This window comes from Castor canadensis, chromosome 3 (genome assembly GCF_047511655.1).
Source record: "Castor canadensis chromosome 3, mCasCan1.hap1v2, whole genome shotgun sequence".
NCBI lineage: Eukaryota > Metazoa > Chordata > Mammalia > Rodentia > Castoridae > Castor > Castor canadensis.
In genome coordinates this window covers 9,976,327-9,998,374 of record NC_133388.1, presented here as the reverse complement: position 1 = coordinate 9,998,374, position 22,048 = coordinate 9,976,327, and the positions used below count along the sequence as shown (strand labels likewise).

The 22,048-nt window shown below is 53.0% G+C and overlaps 1 protein-coding gene across 2 annotated transcripts; it reads left to right on the top strand.

Annotated features, from left to right (window-relative positions):
- The first annotated feature begins 3 nt into the window (after positions 1-3).
- Positions 4-19,391, top strand: Slc25a47 (solute carrier family 25 member 47). 2 transcript variants are annotated; one of them, XM_020183549.2, is made up of 6 exons: positions 4-683; positions 15,476-15,519; positions 15,882-15,953; positions 16,660-16,842; positions 17,956-18,277; positions 18,522-19,391. In XM_020183549.2, the coding sequence occupies exons 1-6, from the start codon at positions 557-559 to the stop codon at positions 18,800-18,802; spliced, it is 1,029 nt and encodes a 342-aa protein (XP_020039138.1). In that variant the 5' UTR covers positions 4-556; the 3' UTR covers positions 18,803-19,391. The 2 variants fall into 2 exon arrangements, with proteins under 2 accessions (XP_020039138.1, XP_073923269.1); XM_074067168.1 differs by lacking the exon at positions 4-683 and adding an exon at positions 13,112-13,261.
- Positions 19,392-22,048: the final 2,657 nt, after the last annotated feature.

The following is a 22,048-nucleotide window of genomic DNA, read 5'->3' as shown; positions in this document are numbered from 1 at the left end:
TCCGCGCAGCGGCGGAGTGGCAGGGCCTGGCCGGGGGGCGCCCTCGGCCGGTAGGGCCCGAGAAACTCCCTAATGTGCGCCGGGCAGTTGTGCGGGATGGCTTGCGCTCTGGCTTGACCCTAGGATCCCAGACTTGGATTTGGATGCTACTCTGCCTCTGAACCTCCGCGTCCTCACCTGTATAGTGGGGACACAGCTGCGAGAACAGACGTGGATCGCGGGGACCCTCCACGGCCTGCAGGCTCAAACATAGCTAGCTGTGAAAGTCCTCGGTCCGCGGCCAGTAGCCTCCCGGGAGGAGCTTTCGCCGCTCCCTCAGGCGTGCTCACCTGGAGGTGGCTTCCGGCCTGTTTGGCGAACAAGCAGAGATCTGAGGGTCTGAGCGCGCCTGGGCTCTTAACCATGGGGCCCGAGGCTGGCTTTTGGATAGAGAGGAACGAACTTGGAAACAGAAGGGGGACATAGGGCCAGGCCTTTGGGGTCCGCATGTTCCACCAGACTGCAGGTTCCCGGGAGCCGCGGAAGGTTGTGGAGCGAGGAAATTTCCAGGACAGGGATGAGAACTGCAGAGCCGAACAGGCCACAGAGCGGTGGGTCTATCAGCTGCAGCCGGGTTGCAGCGTGGCCAAAGGGAGGATGGATCTGCGATGCGCACGTGCGCCAGAGTTGGAGCTCGTTTGGCTGTAGGTCACCGTGGGTAGCTGTGCAGCGTGGGGCAGCCAGGGTGGGGTAGGGTGACAGCCGAATCTAAAGCGGCCCCCCAGTAGTCCCCGACATTCACAGTGGCAAGAGACCCCTTTGGTCCTTGGTGTGGGTCCCAGTTTGCGGCTCTCCACTCTTCCCCTCCTCCCCTCCCCTCCATTCCCCTGGTGTCAGGGGGTCGGGAGCTGACCTGGACCAGGCACTTTCTCCTTCCCAGTGAGAGTCAGGTAACAACAGCCTGAGGCCTGCCAAGCCTCCTTTATGACTGTGCATTGTTAATTGCTGAACTCCGGTTGGGAATGCAAGGATGTGCTCTGCAGGAGGGGCAGGCTTAAAGGTTGTGTGCACTTGATACTAGGGACACATGTGGTGTCAGTGAAGCCTGGTGGTACCAGGGACCTCAGTGCTCATGTGTGGTCGCATTTAACCTTCGAATCTCAATCCAACGCAGAGACCCAAACCCAGGACTGCTGACTCCTAGTCCAGTGCTTGTGAAGGCTGGGGGGCCCTGAGCTAGGGGTCTGGAGGCCTGCGTTTGAATGTCACCAGCCTGTGAGCCTGCTGACACCTCCACAGGCAGAGGAGGGGAGTAGAAGAGTTGTTAGTATGACCAGACAACAGAGGGGTGGGAGAAGTCCAGACAGGGCAGAAGATGGCTGGGGCTACTCCCAGCTGGAGCCCATCTGAGGCCCTGTATCTGGAGACTTAGCCCTGGGAATACATGGTAGGGTTGGAAGTGTGGTTCAGGTGGTAGAGCGCTAGCAAGTGTGAGGTTCTGGGTTCATACCCCAGTACAGCCAAAAAAAAGGAAAGAGAAGACATGGTGTCCCCTGGGTCACTTGAAGGCTCAGGTGGCAAGGCACAAATCCCTGAATGTCACATGCATCCCTTTGAGGATATGAGGGAAGAATCAAGTGCATTGACAGGGTAACTAAGTCAGGAAGGTATTTGAAAACATTTGGTTTCAAAACAGGACATCCTGTTTTGTTTTTCTTTTGGGGGAATGGGGAGTGAGGGACAGGATTTCTCTATGCAGCCCAGGCTGGCCTGAAACTCTCAATCCTCCTGCCTCAGCCTGCAAGAATCCAGCGAAGGAAGGTGAGACCCTGCGGGTCTGAGAAGGGAGTGTGCAGGCCTCCAGTTGTACACCTTGCAGGAAGGGCTTAGGTAGGGGCAGTTATGGGGAGCTGGTGTTCAGCCAGAGACCTGTTGGGTCTGGAAACAAAGGTCAGTATGTGAGGGATGTAGGAGGCAGCCTGAGATGGGTCTAGGAACTGTCACTTCCATCTGGATGTGCTTGGGTGGAATGGGCGAGGAGGGGGACACTGAGGTGGGAGGGGCCATTGCACAAATCACACCTCCCTAGAATCCCCTGCTGCCCTGAGAGTTCTTCACTCAGACCTGTGTTGCCATGTGCCTGGTACTGGGGACACGACAGGCCCAAGTCCTTATTCTCCATGATAGTTGGGAAGAGACCGGAAAGAAGTACCTGAAAGTAAATGAGTATATCATGGCCACAGCCTGTGTTACCACATTGTTTTTCATTTCCTGAGGGTAAAATTACAGCAAGGAGTGTATTCCATAAGGTCCGTAGGGTCCCAGGGAGACTGCCCTGCAGGGGCCTGTCTAGCCCTGCAGACCCCAGCCTTTAAGGAGGAAAAGAGCCCCAAGGCCAGAGCAGTAGGACCATCATGGGGACAAGCCAGACAACTGGGAAGTGTGGTTTTACTTTGCCATTTCTCCCTCTCTCCTTCCCTCCCTCTCTCCCTTCCTTTCCTAATGGTGGTACTGGAACTCAGGACCGCATGCTTGCTAGGCAGGTACTTTACTACTTGAACCATATGCCTAGTCGTGTTCTCCCCCTCACTTTTTTTTTTTTTTTTTTTTTTTTTGGTTTAAATTGTTTTCAGATAGAGTCTTGTGTTTTTGTCCTGGCCAGCCTGGACCATGATCCACCTTTTCACACCTCCTGTGTAGCTGGGATGACAGGCACATAACACCATGCCCAGCTTTATTGGTTGAGCAAATTGGCCTTGAAATTTTCTTCTCCTGATCTCTACCTCCTGAGTAGCTGGAATTATAGGTATGAGCCAACATACCTGGCTTATAAATTCTCACATAAGGCAGGTCTAGTATGAAAACAGAATTATTAGCAGGCAAAAAGGAAAGCAAGTTACTGGTTCTCCCCATCCTGGAATCTGTTCAACTGAATGATGAGTGGGACTGTCATTTGGCTTCTGTTTCACTTGAAGTAAAACCCTAACTGCCATGAGCCTCTAAGGCTCAAAGTGACCTGGCTGCAACTTCACACTTTACCTTCCACCCCTCACATGCCCTGCTCCAGTTCACATTCCTACCTTAGGGCCTTTGCGTGGCTGCTCCCTTGATCTGGGCAGCTCTCCCCTCCACCCCGAGCCTTGCCTATATGGCTGTTTCCTGAACTTGGATTCTTGCTCAGTTCTCATCTCCTCAAAAGGCTTGGGTGATCCTCTGATTTGAGTGTTTTTATCCCTCCAGTTTATGTGCTAAAATCTTATCCCTCAAGGTGATAGCCCTTCTTTAGGGACACTTGTCCTGTAAAAGAGAGGCAATTGTTCCAATTTTTTTAAACTTATTTTTAGAAGTAAAAACATCATGGACAGGCCAGGGAGGAGGAGCCAAGGAGATGCAGGACAGAGGCCTGACTCCAGGAGTCAGGGTCCCTCCGAACCCAGCTGGCACCTTGGTGAGGGGATGCTGGGTGCTGGCCTGTCCAGCTGTGTGGCCTTGGCCAAGGGCGTCTCCCTCCAAACCCGTGTGGTGGGAGTCAGCTGAGGTTCCTATGTGGCTGATATCTCCTAGAGAGACAGCTGAGAAGACAGATTCCCAGTCGCAGACTTCAGGGCTCAGCCCGGGAGCAGGTGGGCGAGCCTACCTGTAAGTCAGCCTCTTGACAGTGCCTCCAAGGAATCTCCTGGCTGCGATCTGTGGGTCCTCTGCCTCTGGTCATGTGTAACATGGGCTGGGAAAGCAGCTGGGGGTGAGACAGTGCAAGGGAAGTGGAACAGGAACAGTATCCAACCCTGCTGCTGTCCCTCTGATGCAAGATACGCTGGTGTTGCAGGAACTGGAAGATGAGAGTTTATGTAATAAACCAGAAGTACTGACGGTTTTCTAAGTGTGTTGCCAGCTATCTGGACTCACCAGCCTCAAAGCTGGGCCACGTGTGTGTTTCCTTACTTCCACTGGTTTCCCCTTGGCTCACCCTCAGGTGAGATGCTGGCCTCCTGGTCTGCTCGGTGCCATTCGGAATGCACTTGGCCTTCTAGGGGATCAAGAAGCCAGAGGAAGGCCAGGGTCAGGAGATGCCCAGAAACCCAAGACGGGGATTGGTATAAATAGTCATAGCAAATGCTTCTGGAATAAAAATAGAGCAGGAGGGAGCCTGCCAGGGGCGCCCCAGAACCAGAAGGCCAGGGGGCTCCCCAGTAGTGGTCAGATCAACTGGTGAGGATACGAAGTGCCAAGATGCTGTGCATGCTGCCCGTTTGGCCCCTCCTGTGATGCCCGGCCTGCATGGAGCCCTCTGGGCTCCCACTGGCACAGTAACAGCCAGGTAAGCAGGCCAGCGTTAGCCTGTGGTCAGTGCAAGCAGGCTCGGAAGGCAGTGGCCAGATGGGGGCAGTGTGCTGACTGGCCTGGGGCTAGTGTATGGTAGGTCAATTGGATTTGGCACCATGGGGAGACAGGAGTAGGTGGGAAATGGAGGAAGAGCTGGCAGGGAAGACACCATGTACTGAGCACGGGATGTGGGGTAGGAGAGCCCCAGGAGCACTCCCAGACTTGGGGAGAAAGCACTCAGGAGAAGCTGCTCAGGATGTTGAAACCAGGAGCCCTTGAGTGTTGCCTGGAATGAGACTACATGTTCCACAGTCTCTGGCAGGAGGGATGGGCCTCAGGAGCCACCTCTGTTCCATGGTTTCTCCTGTCTTCTTGCCAGGCACAAGCCAGTACCCAGCAGTCTCCCAAGGCAGTGGAGAGGGAGGACAGCTATCCTCTCCTGAAGCCACACTCCCCCCACCCCACTCCATGGAATCCCTACAGCATACCCAAACACAAAGAATCTGTGACTCATGCAGACAGTACAAAGAACTGGCTGGGAGCCAGGTCTACCTTCAAGGTGTAACCCCTGCATGGGGCTTTGCTGACCAAATGGAGGGTAGCATGCAGCTCCTCTGTGGCCCTAAGTCTGAGCCACTGAGGAGCTTTTCTTGCTTCTCAGAGGTGACCTATACCAGGCTGTTCCTCCCTCAGTCTGGCTTCTCAACTTCACCTGCCACTGCCCACCAGCCACATGGTCTTCCCTTGGCTGGACTGTGCCTGCACCAATGATGTACCTGCAAACTCAGCTTGTGTGTCCCAAGCCCTCCTCAGTCCCAGCCAGCCTTTCTACCTCCCCTCCTTGCTGGTAGTCTCCATGCTGCTGATGCCCACCTAAGCACACACTAATACTGACTGCTGGGAAGGTCCTACTGCCTTTTCCAAGCTGGCTTTCTGGTTCCTTCCTCAGAGCCTCCATGACAGCCTGACCTGGGGTAGGCCTCTGGCCCTTGCAGGAGCTTGCTATCTTTATCTGTTACCTTTCCTGGTTCTTCATGTTGATTTGGAAATATGTCTGCAAAATCTTTGGCACTCCCTCCCTTAAAAGGTGGGGCCTAGGGGATGTGGCTTGGTGATAGAGTGCTTGTCTGGCACACATGAGCCCTTGGGTTCCATCCCCAGAACTGCAAAAATAAATGAATAAATAGAGGTAGAACCCAACTTCCTCCCCTAAAGTGTGGCCCAGACCTAGTGACTTGCCCTTAATGAACAGAGAGGTGGAAATGACAGGGTTGGCTTCAGAGTGGATCCTAAGAGGCATGACTGTGCTTCCTTGCTCTTTGGGGTCCCTGCCTCTGGGATAGTTGGGTACCAAGTTGCGAGGATACTGCAAAGTCCTGTGGAAGGGCCTGTGACCACGGCCCCCAGTCATGGCCTTCAAGTGAATCACCCCGAGTCAGATGACCACAGCCTCCCAAGAGACCCTGGGCCAGAGTCATCTAGCTGGGCTGCTCCTGGAGGCCTGATTTGACACTGAGATGATAAAGTTTGATGTTTGTAAAATACCTTTTTATGGTGCATAGTTAAAGCAAACAACATGGTGGTGTCAGTCAGAAAAACATGTGTCAGTCAGAACAACATGTGTCAGTCAGAAAAAGTCACTAGAGAAGTACATTCATATTCCCACCCGCTCACACAGGGACCTTCTTGAGTTGGCTTTTGGCAAGAGCAATGAAATTACTCACTGTGCAGGAGTTTTTTCTGAACATGAGGTCCTCATGTTCTCCAGATCTCTACGGTTCTGCCACTTTGTACCCTCTCTCTTAAGAGGCAATAGTTAATCAGGCTGGAGCCAGGTGAGGGCTGTGGGCAGGAAAGGGAATGTCTGGGTCCTCTCTGGAGTCCAGCACCCAGTGTGGGACCTGTAATGAAGGTGGACATGGTAATAGAGAGTAGATGACTGAAGTCATTCCCCTAATCAGGTAGGGAGACCGTAGCCCCACTTTGGAGACAGTCTTGTACTCCTCCATCCAGCCTCTTGTATTTTGGATCTGCATGGCCAAGAGGTTGCCTTGTCCAGGTGAGAACCCTGAAGCCCAAGTGGCCTCCATAGCCCCTGCATCCTGTGGATTCCAGAGTTGGAATGCCCCAGGGCCCTGGTGTGCGTGCTGGAGATGCAGCAGCAGGGGGCGCTGTGAGAAGCACTGGGAAGGGCTCAGGCGCCTGGATGGGACAACGCACAAGGCCGGGTAGGGGTGGGATAGGGAGTAGTGGGGAAGCCACCCTGACAGCTGGCTCAGGAACAAGTCACAGTGGGGCTCCGAGATTTGGCTCTGCTGCTCCAAAGTCCTTACCTGCAGCAGGTGGCTGCTGTCATCCTGTTGACAAGTGGGGAATTCAAGGCAAGGAGTGTGCTCGGTCCATCAGCTATTGTCTGTGCCAGAGCTGGGCCTCAGATTCCAGTCCTCCTCTGACATTCCTGTCTAGGCCTCAGTGTCTTTGTAACACTCCAGTGACTGGAGCTGGGGCTATACACCCATGAGCCCAGTGGGCAGGGAAGCAGAAGTGCCAGGCCAGCAGGGATGGGAGTCAGAGGTGAGGGACAATCTGGAGGCCAAGGAAGAGGCACAGGCAGGAGTGGCAGCAGGAAATGCCTTGTGGTAGGCTTTGAAGCTCTGAGGTCTGTCCTAGGGGCCTTCGAGACCCTGGCTCAGGGCCCTGACCCCTCAGCATGTCAGGCTGGGGTGGCTAGGGGTGACCAGGTGGGCTTCATCCCACCCCTATACCTGTCATACTACAGAGACACACTGCACCTCCCAAGTGTGGGTGAGCTGTGGCCAAGCTGGGCATGTGATCTGTAGCTGGCATGATGCTGATCCAAGTGGTGCCCAGGCTCTCATATCCTAGGTACAGGGTTGGTTGGTCCCATTTTAAAGGTAAGGAATAGAGGCTGCAGGGCGTCTGTGGCTTACTTCTATTCCCAGCAGACCTCCAGCCCTTGCCCAGACTCACCAAGGAGCCCCATTTCCCAAAAAGGTTAGAGCTGCTATTTTCTCCAGAGCTGAGCCAGATCCCCAGTGCCCACTCTAGGCTCCTGAGCGAGGGTCCAGTCTTTGGAAATGTCACTGCCCCTCCTCAGCCTCTCCAAACCCTGCCAAAATGACAAAATCCTTTGAGGTGAAAAATAGTTCAGGTAGGCTTGGGCCAGCAGTCTGTCTCCCTCTGGAAGTGAATGCATGAAGCACAGACACCCCAAAAGTGTGCTTAGGAGAGTGCCCTTCAAATACCCTGGAAACAAGCCACATGCATCCCTTACACAATGAAATCACAATGGTCGCACGTAGAGAGTGCCTCATGTGTAGAGTGTTTGTCTGGAGACAGTGCCTTGCTATATAACTCAGGCTGGCCTTGAACTGGAGGTCTTCCTGACTCAGCCTCCAGAGTGCTAAGATTACAGGTGTGCCCCACCACACCTAGATTAATCCATACCAAGCCAAGCCCAGTTCCAAGTGCTTTACGGTTAATGACCCTGTGTCCTCTCAACCATCTGGTGCTGGGTTTTACAGATGAGGGAACTGAGGCCTGGGCAGGTGATAGGATTCATCCAGCTCACTCAGACAGGAACAGAAAAGCAAGGGCGGAGCCCAGACTGCCTGGCTGAAAGCCCCCGGCCATGATGCCTGCTCTACCACACCTTGGGATGCTATAGATGTGCATGAGAAGCAGAGCCCTAGATACCCAGGTGGCAAGGCCACCAAGATAGGGAAAAGAAGCAAGTGGCAAACTGCTATTAGAAAAGGAAATGGTAGAAGCTGGGCATGGTGGTATGTCCCTATAATCCCAGCACTCAGGAGTCTGAGGTGGGAGGACTGAGAATTCCAGACCAGCCTGGGCTTTGTCTCAAAAAACAACAAAAAAGGATAAAGAGAGAAGGAAAGGAAGGAAGGAAAGAAAAAAGGAAAGAAGAAAGGAAGAAGGGAAGGAGGGAAGAAAAGAAAGGAAGGAAGGAAAGAAAGAAAGAAAAGGAAGAAAGAAAGGAGAAGAAAAAAGAAGGCAAAGAAAAGAAAAAAGAAAAAGATCCACCAGAAGGCAGGTTCCTGGTCCTGGATTGTGGGACCTTCATTTCCGGTCTGGCTGTCTCTGGCTAGATGATTTTTCATAACTTGTAGTTACTCCCTTTGCTATATTGTAAAAAATAAAGCTAGCTGAGTACAAGTGGCCTACACCTGTAATCCTAGCTACTTGGGAGGCTGAGATTGGGAGAATAAGGTTCAAGACCAGCCTAGGCAAATTGTTCTTGAGACTCCCATATCCAAAATAACTAGAGAAATATGAACCAGAGGTGTGGCTCAAGTGGTAGACCACCTGCTTTGTAAGCACAAAGCCCTGAGTTCAAACCTCAGTCCCATCAAAAAAAAAAAAGAAAAGAAAACTGCATTGAGAATGTATCACCCGTCTGTGACACCTCAGCTAGAAAGCCCCATGCTGTCCCTTCCAGGAGCCCTTTGCAGCGGTGACATTTGTCACCCAAGGATGGTGGCCCTAGCCAGCTGTAGTGGGGCTGGGCACTGGTAGAGGAGGCTGAAAGTCAGCCTGGATGCCTGTAACAGCAGCCGTGGCCCATGGGAAGGTGGCCCCATCAGATGTCCTCCAGGTTCCACATCGCAAGGTCCACTGCGTGTTGGAAAAATCAAGACTCAGAGAGATCACGCTACTGGCCTAAGGTCACTCAGCTGGGAGAGGCTGATCCCCAAGCCATGCTAGGCTTAAGGCACCTGTCACACATGTACAGGGATTGTGGAGGAGGCTGCCATGTCCCCGCTACCCCTCAGGTCCGGGGGATTGAATGCAGGGCCTCTAGCATGCTAGGCAAGCACTCTACCATGTCCCCAGTCCTCTTTTCTTTCTTTTGAGTCAGGTCCAGCCAAGGGTGAGAGGTGACCCCACGGTTGATGGGGTCCTTTCATGACCACAGTTAATCCCGAAGGAGGCTGGCCCAAGCAGCTGTGTTTTTGGGGGTTTTTTTTGGCGGCACTGGGGTTTGAACTCAGGGCCTCATGCTTGCTACCACTCTGTCATTCTGCCAGCCTGTTTCGTATTTGATATTTTTGAGATAGGGTCTCGTGAACTATTTGCCTGGGCTGGCTTCCCAACTGTGATCCTTCTGATCTCTGTTCCTGACTAGTTGGGATTATGGGCATAAACAACCAGCCCCTGGTACACCTGTGTTCTTGATTACTGTTTTTTTTTTTTTTTTTTTGGTGGTACTGGAGTTTGAGCTCAGGGCTTCTTGCTTGCTGGGCAAGTACTCTACTGCTTGAGCCACAGTTCCAGCCCTTTTTGCTCTGGTTAATTTTGAGATATTTTCCCCCCAGCTGCTCTAGACCGAAGTCCTCCTATTTTAAGCTTCCTGTGTGACACCATGCCCAGCTTTTTCTGTTGATATAGGGTATCATGAACTTTTTTGTCCAAGCTGGCCTGAAGCCATGGTCCTCCTGATCATAGTTTCCCTGCATAACTGGGATAACAGTTTTGAGCCACTGTGCCCAAATTTGCTATTTATTTGCTGCTTTTGTTTTTTTAGTGGGGGTGAAGTGGAACTGGGGTATGAATTCAGGGCTTCACGCTTGTAAAGCAGGACCTCTAGCACTTGAGCCACACCTCCAACCCATTTTGCTCTGGTTATTTTGGAGATAGTGTCTTGTGTGAACTATTTGCCTGGGCTGGCCTCAAACATTAGTCCTCCAGATCTCAGGCATAAGCCAGGAACACCCGGCTTTTTTGCCTATTTTTCTTATGGGCTCTAACAATTCTCATCTACCCATCCCCTAGAGTCAACCATTGTCAAGATTTTCTCCTATTTGTGTCTCACCTCTCCCTCTGTCACCCATTCCTCTATCTATCCACTCTTCTTTCCATCTCTCATCCATCCAATTCATCTTCCCTTGCCTGTCTGTTCATCCTCCCTCCACCTGTCTATCCCTCCCTCTATCCGCTCACTGAACATTCTCAGACAATCTGTCTGCCTAGCCTCTGCAGGGCACTTGTCCTGTGCCAGGTACTGAGGGTATGTAGCACAGCCCTGCCTGCCAGAACTTCACAAACAACCCAAATGATAAGGTGACATGTTTTCTGTTTCTGCCGTAAAGCAGGGGAATGTTTGTTCAGTAGACAAAGGGCAGGTGAAACTCATCCCGTCTCCTCCCACTTTATTTTCCCTCTGGAATCTGGAATCTGGGTCCTCTGACACATGCTAGATTTCCCTTTTTTTTTTTTTTTAATTTTGGTGCTGGGGAATCGAACCTAGAGCCTAAAGAATGCTAGGCAAGTGCTCTACCACTGAACTACATCCCCAGCCCATAGATTTCCCCCCCAACCTTTTTTTTTTTTTTTTGGTGGGACTGGGGTTTGAACTCAGGGCTTTGCGCTTGCAAAACAGGCGCTCTATTGCTTGAGCCATACCTCCAATCTGGATTTCCCTTGTTTACTTGGGTTCTCATCTCCTGCTCTAGCACATTGGACCCACCAGGGCAGGGGATTAATGTGTCCAGTGCTGACATTTGGCATGTACAGGAAGCAGTGTTGGTCGCATACATTGTGGGCAGGCTTCTGTCCAGGAATGATGCAGTCAGCAGGGCAGGTGGATGGTGACAAATGGTCCTGACTATGTTTTAGAGGGTGGGCACATGGAACCCAGTGACTCTCCAGAGGGAGAAAGGTGTCCAGAGAAGCCCTTAGGCTTTTGGCTCCAGTGCCAGAGATGTAATGCATTGGAAAAGTAGGACTAAATGGGTCTCTGTTGTCTCAAGCAGGCAGCATCCTTCAAGCTCCCTCATTACCCAAGGAACCTGAGACTCAGCTGTATTTTTCTGCCCAGAACAGGCCCATCATCTCCTTTCTTCTAGACCCTATGCTTCTAGTAATGCAGTCTTAGTATTAGTAGGAACACGTCTGGAGCCTGCCCTGAGGGCTCGTGGGCATGTGGCTGGGAGTACCCTCACTTCATTATGCACAAGGAGATTGGGGGTGGGAGGACTGCTCACAGTCTCAAACCATGAGAGGCAGAGCTGAGATTTGAATGCAGTAGCTGGGCTCCTAGCCAGACACTGAACTATGTCTCTCTACAAGCCAGGATGGACATCAGGGCTGGCCTTGTACAGGCCATTTCCTGCCCCCTGCCCTCTGCCCTCTGATGTGGCAGCTAGGACTGCCCACTTGCCCAAAAATAGACTGGTGGCAGGGTGGGGGAGTGTCACCTCTTGGTCAGTTCTCAGCCTGTTCAAGGCCAGCTTGCAATGACCCATCAGAGAAAAGGAAAACAAGTGGACACGTGGCTTCCTGCTGCTCTCTTCTGAGGGCCACCTGGACAGAGCTGCTGGACAAAGATGTCAACATCTGCCCCTTCCCCCACTCCACAGCTTTCTGGCCAGTAGCAGCTATTTGGTCCTGAGCCTCTATATTCTCTGCAGGTCATCTCACCAGCTGCAATCTGGGTCATGTGCTGGTGGTGATAGGGGGCTGTGCTGATCTCCTTTTTAAAAAAATTTTACTCATACGTGCATACAATGTTTGGGTCATTTCTCCTCCCTTCCCCCCGCCCCTTCCTTTCCCCCCTCTTCTCCCTCTCCCCCCCTACCCCCACGCTACCCGGCAGAAACTGTTTTGCCCTTATCTCTAATTTTGTTGAAGAGAGAGTATAAGCAATAATAGGAAGGAACAAGGGTTTTTGCTGGTTGAGATAAGGATAGCTATACAGGGAGTTGACTCGAATTAATTTCCTGTGCGTGTGTGTTACCTTCTAGATTAATTCTTTTTGATCTAACCTTTTCTCTAGTTCCTGGTCCCCTTTTCCTATTGGCCTCAGTTGCTTTTAAGGTATCTGCTTTAGTTTCTCTGCATTGAGGGCAACAAATGCTATCTAGTTTTTTGGGTGTTTTACCTATCCTCATACCTTTCTTGTATGCTCTCGCTTTTATCATGTGATCAAAGTCCAATCCCCTTGTTGTGTTTACCCTTGATCTAATGTCCACATATGAGGGAGAACATAAGATTTTTGGTCTTCTGAGCCTGGCTAACCTCACTCAGAGTGACGTTCTCCAGTTCCATCCATTTACCAGCGAATGATAACATTTCGTTCTTCTTCATGGCTGCATAAAATTCCATTGTGTATAGATACCACATTTTCTTAATCCATTCATCAGTAGTTGGGCATCTTGGCCGTCTCCATAACTTGGCTATTGTGAATAGTGCTGCAATAAACATGGGTGTGCAGGTGCCTCTGGAGTAGCCTATGTCACTTTCTTTTGGGAATATCCCCAGGAGTGGGATTACTGGATGTGCTGATCTTCTTCAAAGACCCAGAGGTGATGGCCTCCCAGTCAAGGCGACCCCTGACCTGGCTATGAGAGAAGGTGGCTGGGAATCAGATCCCGCTCCTGCCTTGCGTGGTCTCTGATGAGCCCCGTTTTGGGCCTCCATCTGTAAATGCAGTCTGGTGCTGCCCTGCTTCCTCCTGGGGCTAGAGGTAGCACAGTGGGGGATGCAGGTGAGCAGCAGACTGTCATGCTTGGCCTCTCAGCTTGACCAGAGGCTGTATTTACAGCCTGGTCAGTCTCATCCCACGCAGAGGTCAATCTATATCTGGGGGTGTGCCACCTCCCATGACCTCTCACACACTTGCCTGACACCTGCGTCCTGAAGGCACTGGCACACAAGGGTCCTGGGGGTTGAGCTGGGGAAGTTCAGCTGCAGGATATGTGGGCGTGGGCATTGACCGCCTGCTGCCCAGCCAGACTTTTGGCCACTCATAGGTCCCTGCTTCCTGTCCCCTGCCCCCTCCCACAGGTACATAAGGTCTCAGAGAAGCACAGCAGAGCTGTTGAGGCCACTGGTCCTTGGTGGCAAACACTTCCAGGCAGCCAGATCAGAGTCTCCCTACCTCCCACATTGTCCATGGATTTTGTTGCTGGGGCCATTGGAGGTACTGGGCTGGGGAGCTGGGACAGCGCGCTGCCTGAGCAGTGTGTGTGGAAGCCCTTACGGGTGGTCCGGGCCTGACATGGGCCGTGGAGGCTGGCAAGGAAGGCAGACTCCCGGGTATCATGAAGGGCCTGGGAGGAGGGGGCTGCAGTGCCCTGGGGTTCAGGAGGATACTAAGGGCAGGCTGGGGACCCCTGGCTTGGGAGCATGGGCTGGTTACTGTCAGAACAGGTGGAGACCAGAGCCTGTGTCGGGGGCACAGGAGGCCCCCAGGATATTCAGCCACAGACTGGACAGGACGAAGGAGGGGAGAGGCCTAATGGGAACCCCATTCCTCTGGCTGTGGCCTCGTGGCCTTCCTGACCTCCGGGGTCTTTTGATGCCCAGCCCTCCATGACTGAGATTTTTTTCCATCCTGGGAAGGTGTCTGATCTGACAGGTGGCTCTAACTCTGCCCAGGCTGTGGATCGATGGTCAGGTTGAGGGGCTATTTTAAGCTTGGCACCTTTACCTTCTTTGTCTTGTGAAATAGCAGTGAGTGGTTCTGCATTCTTACGGAACAGCCTGGGGGTCACCAGGGAAGGGCAGCCCTGACTTGGGGGGGGTACCTGGTCCTGGCCCTTCTAGGGATGGCTGGACCCTGCTATGTGTTGGCCCAAGGCTAGCTGCTCCTCTGAACACTAGTGCCCACAGGGAGGCCCAGAGGAGGGCATAACCTTGCCAATGGCCAGGAAAGGCTCTCAGGATGACCTGTTCTCTCCAGAGCCTGCAGGAAGGCTGGGTGAGAGGGCTCTGTGTCTAGCCCTGGGTCACAGGGACTTGGGCATGGGCCTTGTCCTTGAGGGACTCTAGCTCTGGAAGTAGCAGTGGTGTGCAAGGCATAGAAGCAAGGCTGTGTGACAAAGGCTCCAATCATGTTGCCTGGCACAGAGGCAGACTAGAGTTGAGTCAAGGAGGCCTGCAGAGGGGAAGTGATGCTGTGGCAGGGCTTTGGATGGATGAGAAGGACTTTGGTGAGATGCATGTGAGGGTCAAGGAGAGTAATACTACCTGAGCCTCTCAGGTAGACAGTTCTTTGCTTTACACTTCATGTACCCACTTACTCGTTCTTTCACTCATGTGCCCTGGGACACACAGCAAAGAGGGTGAAGCCCATGTGCCTTGTCATCTTCCACAGCCTTCCCATGCCCCAGTCAGCTTTCTATCTATGCAAAATGTTTTAGATAAGTGACTTAGAAAGAGAAAAGGTTTATTTAGCTGGCAGTCCTGGAGGTTCTGGTAGACTAGGTGGCTGTTACTCTGAGCCTCCAGTGTGGAGCCAGGTGGCAATAGTGGGGAGCAGATGGTAGAGTAAATTGCTCCTGTCAGGGCCAGGAAGTGAAAAGGGAAGAGAAAGAGCTGGGATCCCACAGTCATTGCCCAGGGCAGCCCTAGTCACCTAAGGACCTCTCACCAATCCCTGCTTCTCACAGCTTCCACCATCTCCTGATGGCGCCATGCTAGGGACCAGGCCTTTTGGGGTTGCTTGTTCGAACCATAGCAGCCCCTGACTCTGTTGCACACACACCTGTGGTTCCAGGCTGTCTTGGCTCTTCATGCATCCTGGATGCGGTCTAGGCATCTCATAGCAATGGCTGTGCCTCTGCACTGCCCCCACAGCTGGAATGGTGGCTGCAGGCAAGTCCTTCACACGGAGGCTTGAGGGCAAGGTCTACTTGGTTCAGGGATGAGTCAGAGAGGGCAGAAACCAGAAGTTCTCACAAAAGATGACACTAGCTCAGCGGAGGGGAAATCTCTAGCAAGCTGAGAAACTTTTTCTTTTCTTCTTCTTTTTTTTTTAAGTACTGGGGCTTGAACTCAGTGACTACACCTTGAGCCACTTCACCAGCCCTTTTTTGTGATTTTTTTTTTGTTGTTGTTTTTGAGATGGGGTCTCATGATCTATTTGCCTGCGCTGGCTTCAAACCTCGAGCCTCCTGATCTCTGCCTCCTGAGTAGACGGGATTACAGGCGTGAGCCATAGGCCCCAGTTTCTTTATATGCAAACCAAGGGTTGTTCTGGGGACTAGTGAGACCTGGTGCAGACAGGAAGGGCCATGGTGGGATCTGTTCTAATGGCAACTCACTCCGGGGGCCACCATCCTCATAAGACAGGCTTACTGCTGACTAGACCACCTCCTGCTCTTTTCACCGGTGCCTCTGATTTTCCTTACAGGTGTCTGTGGTGTTGCTGTGGGCTACCCTCTGGATACAGTGAAGGTGCGGCAAGGCCTGGCCCCACCCCCACCCCAAGTGCCTGGTTAGCTCACTCTCAGTATATCCTACACCCATCCATGGTTGGACTTTTCTAGAATGCTAATCAGACTTAGCTTTCTCCTGCTCCAACACCTTTAATGGCTCCCAATGGTCCTTGAGTCTATGTCAATCTCTTCTCACTCTGTGTCTTAAGGTTGTCATCTCAAGTAAGGCTTACTGTCCCTGTTCTGCCCACACACCAATAAACCTGTGAAGTCAAGAGGGGGACCCTGTCCTCCAACCCCCTCCATCCCCCAGGGCCCACTGGCCTTGCCCTGAGCCTGGGGCCAGCCCTTCCTAAGCCTGCCTCTCTCTCTCTCCCTCAGGTCAGGATCCAGACAGAGCCAAAGTACACAGGCATCTGGCACTGTATTCGGGACACGTATCGCCAAGAGCGGGTAGGCCTGGGGTCATGGGGAGATAAGCAGGGGATGTTAGGATCTTGGGCCTCAAGCCTGCCTCTCACCAACCAGCCAGGGGATGTGGGTTCCTTAGGGCCTTGGCTCTCTCACCCTCCAAATGGGAACCACTGTGCCCATCTCAGGGATGCCTCTATGGATGAGAGCCTGGGCATCTGGCATACAGAAGGCCCACAGTGAAGTCTCTGTCTCCAATAAGGGTTCTAGAAATGGCACTGGGCTCCTGAAGTTTGAGGGAGAGGCTTGTGTATTGCATTTCTGTCCCTTCTGAGCCAGGCGTCCCATGGAGGAAGTCCTGTATAGTATCATCAAGTTAACTTTCAGGCTCAGAGCCCTGTCCAGAGCAGAGACTTGGGGACATTTACCAAAGGGAACATGAGGCTTGGTGCAAACCAGGTTTAGCTCATGAAAAACAGCACTCATAGCTATCCTACTTCATCATTATTGTCGTTAAATGACTGTCCTGTGTTGAGCTTGACCCTCTGTCTCTTTAATCCTTCACCATGACCTTGCCAGTTGGGTACTGTGACCCCCATTTATAGCTGAGGCTCTGAGGCCTGACTTGGGGAATGACCTGGGGAAGGTGTGTGGCAGGGCATGCAAGTGGACCAGAGGTGGCTTCCGCTAGGCCCAGGACAGCCTCCCCTGGCTGGGCCCCTGACCTGACTCAGGCCCTTTCCACCAGGTGTGGGGCTTCTACCGGGGCCTCTCTCTGCCTGTGTGTACAGTGTCCCTGGTCTCGTCCGTGTCTTTTGGCACCTACCACCACTGCCTCTCGCACATCTGCCGCTTCCGATACGGCAGTGCTGATGCCAAGCCCTCCAAAGCTGACATTACGCTCTCGGGATGTGCCTCTGGCCTTGTCCGTGTGAGTACAGGTTGGCAAGGGGGGCAGGGAGGGCCTCAGAGAGACTGAGGTGTCTGAGTCACTTGCCCCAGCAGGTGGGGAAACTGAGGCTTAGAGGGGGCAGAGTCTGGAGGGAGTGGGGACTGTGGTGAGGAGCCGGCATCCTGCCTGCAGTGCTTAGGTTCCTTCTGCAACACACATATACAGGGCCTCTGCCCTGGGTGGACCCAGTAGAGGCCTGTGAAGAGGTAAAGCAAACAGAGGAACCCTGGTCTGGGGTCTGGGGACCCCAGAAAAGCAGAAAGTTGTCCAATTAGGCAGGCCTTGGGTTGCTCAGGTGCTTGAATTCTTGACTGGCTGGTAGTCCTCATCTATAGCATGGGCGCCAAGATGCCTGAACATCATGGAGTGTTATCATGGACACCCTGCATCCTTCATCCTCAAGTACAGATGGAGCCCCAGCATGGCAGATGGGGATGGGGAGGCCAGAGCAACCAAGGCCTGCCCTCACGGGCGTATCACTAGGTGGGGAGACATGTACAAATGTACAGCCCCTAAACAGAGCCATTTGGAGAGGCATGCTGCTGCAAGGGAAGCCCAGTGACATCTCCGCCACACATGCAGTGCAGAGGTTAATGGCTGATGGGCCTCACCAACCAGGATCAACTCTTTGTTCTGATTCTTGCTAGTTGAGTGCCCTTGACCATGCTAGGGAGCCTCTCTGAGCTTGTCTCCTCATCTGTATGAAGCATAGTAAGGATTATGTGACATCATGGGTGTAAAGACCCCAGCATGAAGCCTGACATGTATACCACCCACACAATGACAGCTGATGCTATTGGCAATATGACCACCTTACGAATAATTATGTTTTTAATTACTAGTAATAGACTGAATTATAGACTACATGTCTCACCAGTTGTCTGTGATGGGAGGTAGTTGCTGAAGAAAGCCTTGGTGTTGGCCTTGGTGGGGCAGAGCCAGCTTTGAATCCTGTACCATTACAGCTGCCCTGCAGCTTCTTGGGGCCTAGGCTCCCCTACACTATCCTGGGCACTAGAAGGCAATGGAGACTCATCCTAGGATGTGTGGGCAGGTTGCAGGCAAGGTTCCACCCTGCTTCCTCTGCCCCAGGTATTCCTGACATCGCCCACTGAGGTGGCTAAGGTTCGTCTGCAGACACAGACACAGATGCAGCAGCGGCGGCGGCCCTCGGCATCGTGGGCTTCAGCTTCTCCCACTGTGTGTCCTGTGCCCCCTGCATGTCTGGTGCCTGCACCAAAGTACCGAGGGCCACTTCACTGTCTGGCTACTGTGGCCCGTGAGGAAGGACTTCGGGGTCTCTACAAGGGCAGCTCAGCACTGCTCCTTCGGGAAGGCCACTCCTTCGCCACCTACTTCCTCTCCTATGCCATCCTCTCTGAGTGGCTCACACCTGCCGGCCACATCCAGCCAGGTGAGCATCCGAGGGTGGGATGGGGGCTAGGAGAGGAGCTCATGCCACACACTGGCACCTGAGTGAGGAGCTGAACCTAGATGTGTGGCCTTCTAGGGCGGGAATCTTATTCTGTCTGTCAAAGTCACCGTGTGGTCTTGGACAGGTCATGTTCCCCTCCCTGGAGCCTGACTGAGGACAGGCAGATAGGCTGAAGCCAGCCGTCAGGGTACTGCAGTCAGGCAATGCGTGGTATCTCTTGCAGATGTTCTGGCTGTGCTGGTGGCCGGAGGCTGTGCAGGGGTCCTGGCCTGGGCTGTGGCCACCCCCATGGATGTGATCAAGTCGCGCCTGCAGGCAGATGGGCAGGGCAAGCAGCGCTACCGAGGCCTTCTGCACTGTGTGGTAGCCAGTGTGCGGGAGGAGGGGCCCAGGGTGCTCTTCAAGGGGCTGACGCTCAACTGCTGCCGTGCCTTCCCTGTCAACATGGTAGTCTTCGTCGCCTACGAGGCTGTGCTGAGGCTCACCAGGGGCCTGCTCACGTAGCAGCCAGCAGTCAACTGCAAGCAGCTTCCAGAGGAGGTTGTAGCAGCTGGAGGAGGCAAAGGGCCATCACAGGACAACAGGATCCTCCCTGCAGTGACTTGGCTGGGGCCTGAGCTTGACCACAAGGTCAAGGGGCCGCCTCGCTATCTGCCCAGAGTTGGCCCTAGGGTCACACGGGCCAGGGAGCCTCAGGGCCTCTTTTGTGAGGGCATGTGTCACATAGAGGCATTTGTCATTGGTCAACTGTTCATTCCTGCTCCTACTGTCTCCTCTCTCCCAGTCTTCAGAGTCCCCATCCATCAGCCTTGTACCCTACTCAGCCTCCAGCTTCACACTGTCTCATTAGAGGTAGGCTCTGCTGGTACCTCCCCACATGCCGAGGGACACTGAGGCTGAGTTGTCTGGCTCCCAGCCTGGTTTGTTCACTGCCAGGACAACATGGCCATGTGGGCTTTGGTCCTGGTAGGGGCCAGGGCTACTGTCCTGCCAGCTGGGGAACTTGTGAGGTTTAGTGTCTACCTTCACTCTGACACATGAAGACCTCTGAAGACTTGGTTGGGAGCTGTTGCCAATAAAACGTTTCTAAGGATGCTTGGTGGTGTTGCTCTGTGGTCTGTGAGGCTGCTGACCTGTTTCTTTGCTCACCATAGGAGACACAGGCCTTGGCCCTGCAGCTAATTCCCTATTGTCAAGCCCTCCCTGGCACCCAGTGTCCCCACTGTGTATATGGGTGTGCTTTGGCCTTGCCCACCCTCGGGCTGGACCTTCTTTGACATTCTGGACTGTGGAGGTCTACTTGTGGCCTGCTGTCTATGCCACCCCATGCCAAAAGCACCACTACCTGAGCAGAAGCTACCCTAGCTGGAGCTGCCACTGCTGAGGGCAGGAGGGAGGGTGCTGGGCTTATACCATAATGTGAGCCAAGAGCTGGGATGGGGAGCAGGCTGTCCACAGGCACACCATGGGGAGGGGCAGCTGGGACTGGCTGTGCTTTTGATGGGCCAGGTGGCTTCCAGTTATGGGCCACCGGGGGCCTGGGCTGGCAGGTCTAGTGTGAGCCCACTGGGTCTGAACAAAGCAGCTCTCTGCAAAAGCTGGCTGTCACCTGCCTCAACTGCATTTGCTCATAGACATTGACCTTGACCCTGTCTTTGTACTGACTGTCTTCCAGGGTCTTGGCTCAATGAAACTTTTGTATTCCTAGAACAAGGCAGACCCTTCTTGGCCCTGCTCCTGTCACGACAGGGTTCTTATAATCACTGGGCCCTTGAGTACTGGATCTTAAGCCCTATGCCCTTGTCTGGGAGGCTCTTCCTCTCCTCTGCCTGGTTAATTCCACCTGCCTGCCTCCTTCAGGAAGCTTTCCCTGTCTTGCCACCTGGATCCTTTGGATACCTGCTCTCATGCAGACTGGTTTTCTGTCTGGTTGCCTGCCTGTCCCCTGCCCCAAGCGTGTGAGCCACCCAAGGACTGTACAGCTTCAGGTCTGGTGCAGTGGAACTCCTGGGTGTGTCATGGATTTGAGAAGCCCTGCATTAGCCCCCTGAAGGTGAAAATGAAGGAAGACTGTGATGAAAACCACAATGAGGGCTTTCAAGATAGGCTGGGAGCCTAGCAGGGAGTAGGACTTGTGTACATCTCCAGCTGCAGCCTAGAGTGCAAACTTCACCTCCACCCTCTGTAGGCACCTGGAAGGACAGATGCTTGCACTATGCCTAGGTCATCTAGGGGATGCACCTGTGTTATGCACACTTTCACCGAGTATATACATTCTTTTCTTTATCCTCTGTTGGCCACGCTACCCTCTCACCTTTGAGTTCTCTTCCGATTTCCACAGGGGCTTGCTTTAAACGACTTTCCTTACCTTGTACTGATTTAAGAGCTTTTTCTCCACAGCTCTCACTTCACATGCCCTGCTCAGAACACTGTTCAGAGCCATCCGTGTCTCCTGAACTGCAATTCCCAGAACCCCCAAGTAAAATCTTTTTAGCTTATGAACTTGAGTTCATCAACAAAGTTCATCCAGTTTAGAGAGTTCAGGATGCTGGGGTGCTCTGTCAAGGGCTGGGAAAAGGGTACCAGCTAATAAATCCATCAATCCCAACCCTGTGATCACTTCTGTCAAAGCCACCAGTGTTCATTCACTTGCTTTGGCCGTGGGAGGCCAGTTACTGGCAGCATTCTTGGCTCAGATGGTCAATGGCTGTAATGGGGAGGAGGTTCCTGGCTCCTGTTCAACTTGATGCTGAGCAGCTGGCTCTGCCCGGGTCCCCACTCTGTCACTCCCCAGGGGAAGTGGCTTATAGGAAAGACCCCTGCACTTACTTTCTCTGGCCCAATGAAACTTTTTTATCCCCAGAATAAGAGGTGGATCCTGTCACATAGGTTTCTTATAGTTGCTGGGCACAAGGTGGCAAGTCTAGCTCCAGCTTTAAAGTGAGAAAGTGAAGGATCTGGGAGAAGAGGCTGGCTGAATCACAGCATGGGGCGAAAGCTGAATCTTCCCATAGGGTTGCCTCCACAAAGTCATGGTGACAGTTAAAATTTCCAGTGGGAGGCGAATGCTGGTCCCACCCAGGTCTCTCATGATTCTGAGACCACTCAGAGTCATGGACCCGGGGGAAGGGCCAGCAGTGTAACCCTGGAGAGCTGTCTGTATGATGTAGCAGGCATGGGCTGGGGGGCCTGAAACATGCCTGTTTCCCACTCTGAAGTGCTGTCCTAGATGGTAAGCTGTTCTGCAGCTGCTCTTGTTCCTGTGTGACAGGTGGCATCAGTCAGAACAAAGGCTGCTCCTCTGAATTTCCCACACTCTGGTAGGGAGTGATAACGGATCTTGGGCTGGTCCCCCAGAGACTGGCTAACCCTGTCCATCCTCATCCAGAAGGGCCATTTCTCTCATGGAGCTTCAAGCAACTACTGGTTTTCAGCAAAATGTGGTGGTGGGTGTGGAGACCTGAAGCCTTCCTCCACCTTGACTGGCATTGACCTTGGGAAAATCACCCAGCCAATGAACCCAGGACTTGGCTGTAAGGCATCACTACTTTTATTTTACAGGGAGGAGATGGAGTTCCCAAGAAGTGGCTACCCCAAAGCTGATGAGGGGACAGGTTGGCCTGTAGGCTCACTCTTCCCTGTCTAGATGCTGTCCACAGATGCTCTGGTTGCGTGTGGAGACCTCACGTGCTGTCCCTCATCTTATCTGCGTAGTTGCACTTGTGATGTGGTACAACAGCGCTACAAGAA

Bases quoted from the DNA above. Each gene is read 5' to 3' on its own strand.
- Slc25a47 (XM_020183549.2), top strand. From the start codon at position 557: ATGAGAACTGCAGAGCCGAACAGGCCACAGAGCGGTGGGTCTATCAGC. The intron at 684-15,475 runs GTAGGTCACCGT...TTTTCCTTACAG, and splicing joins GAGTTGGAGCTCGTTTGGCT to GTGTCTGTGGTGTTGCTGTG. The intron at 18,278-18,521 runs GTGAGCATCCGA...TATCTCTTGCAG, and splicing joins TGCCGGCCACATCCAGCCAG to ATGTTCTGGCTGTGCTGGTG.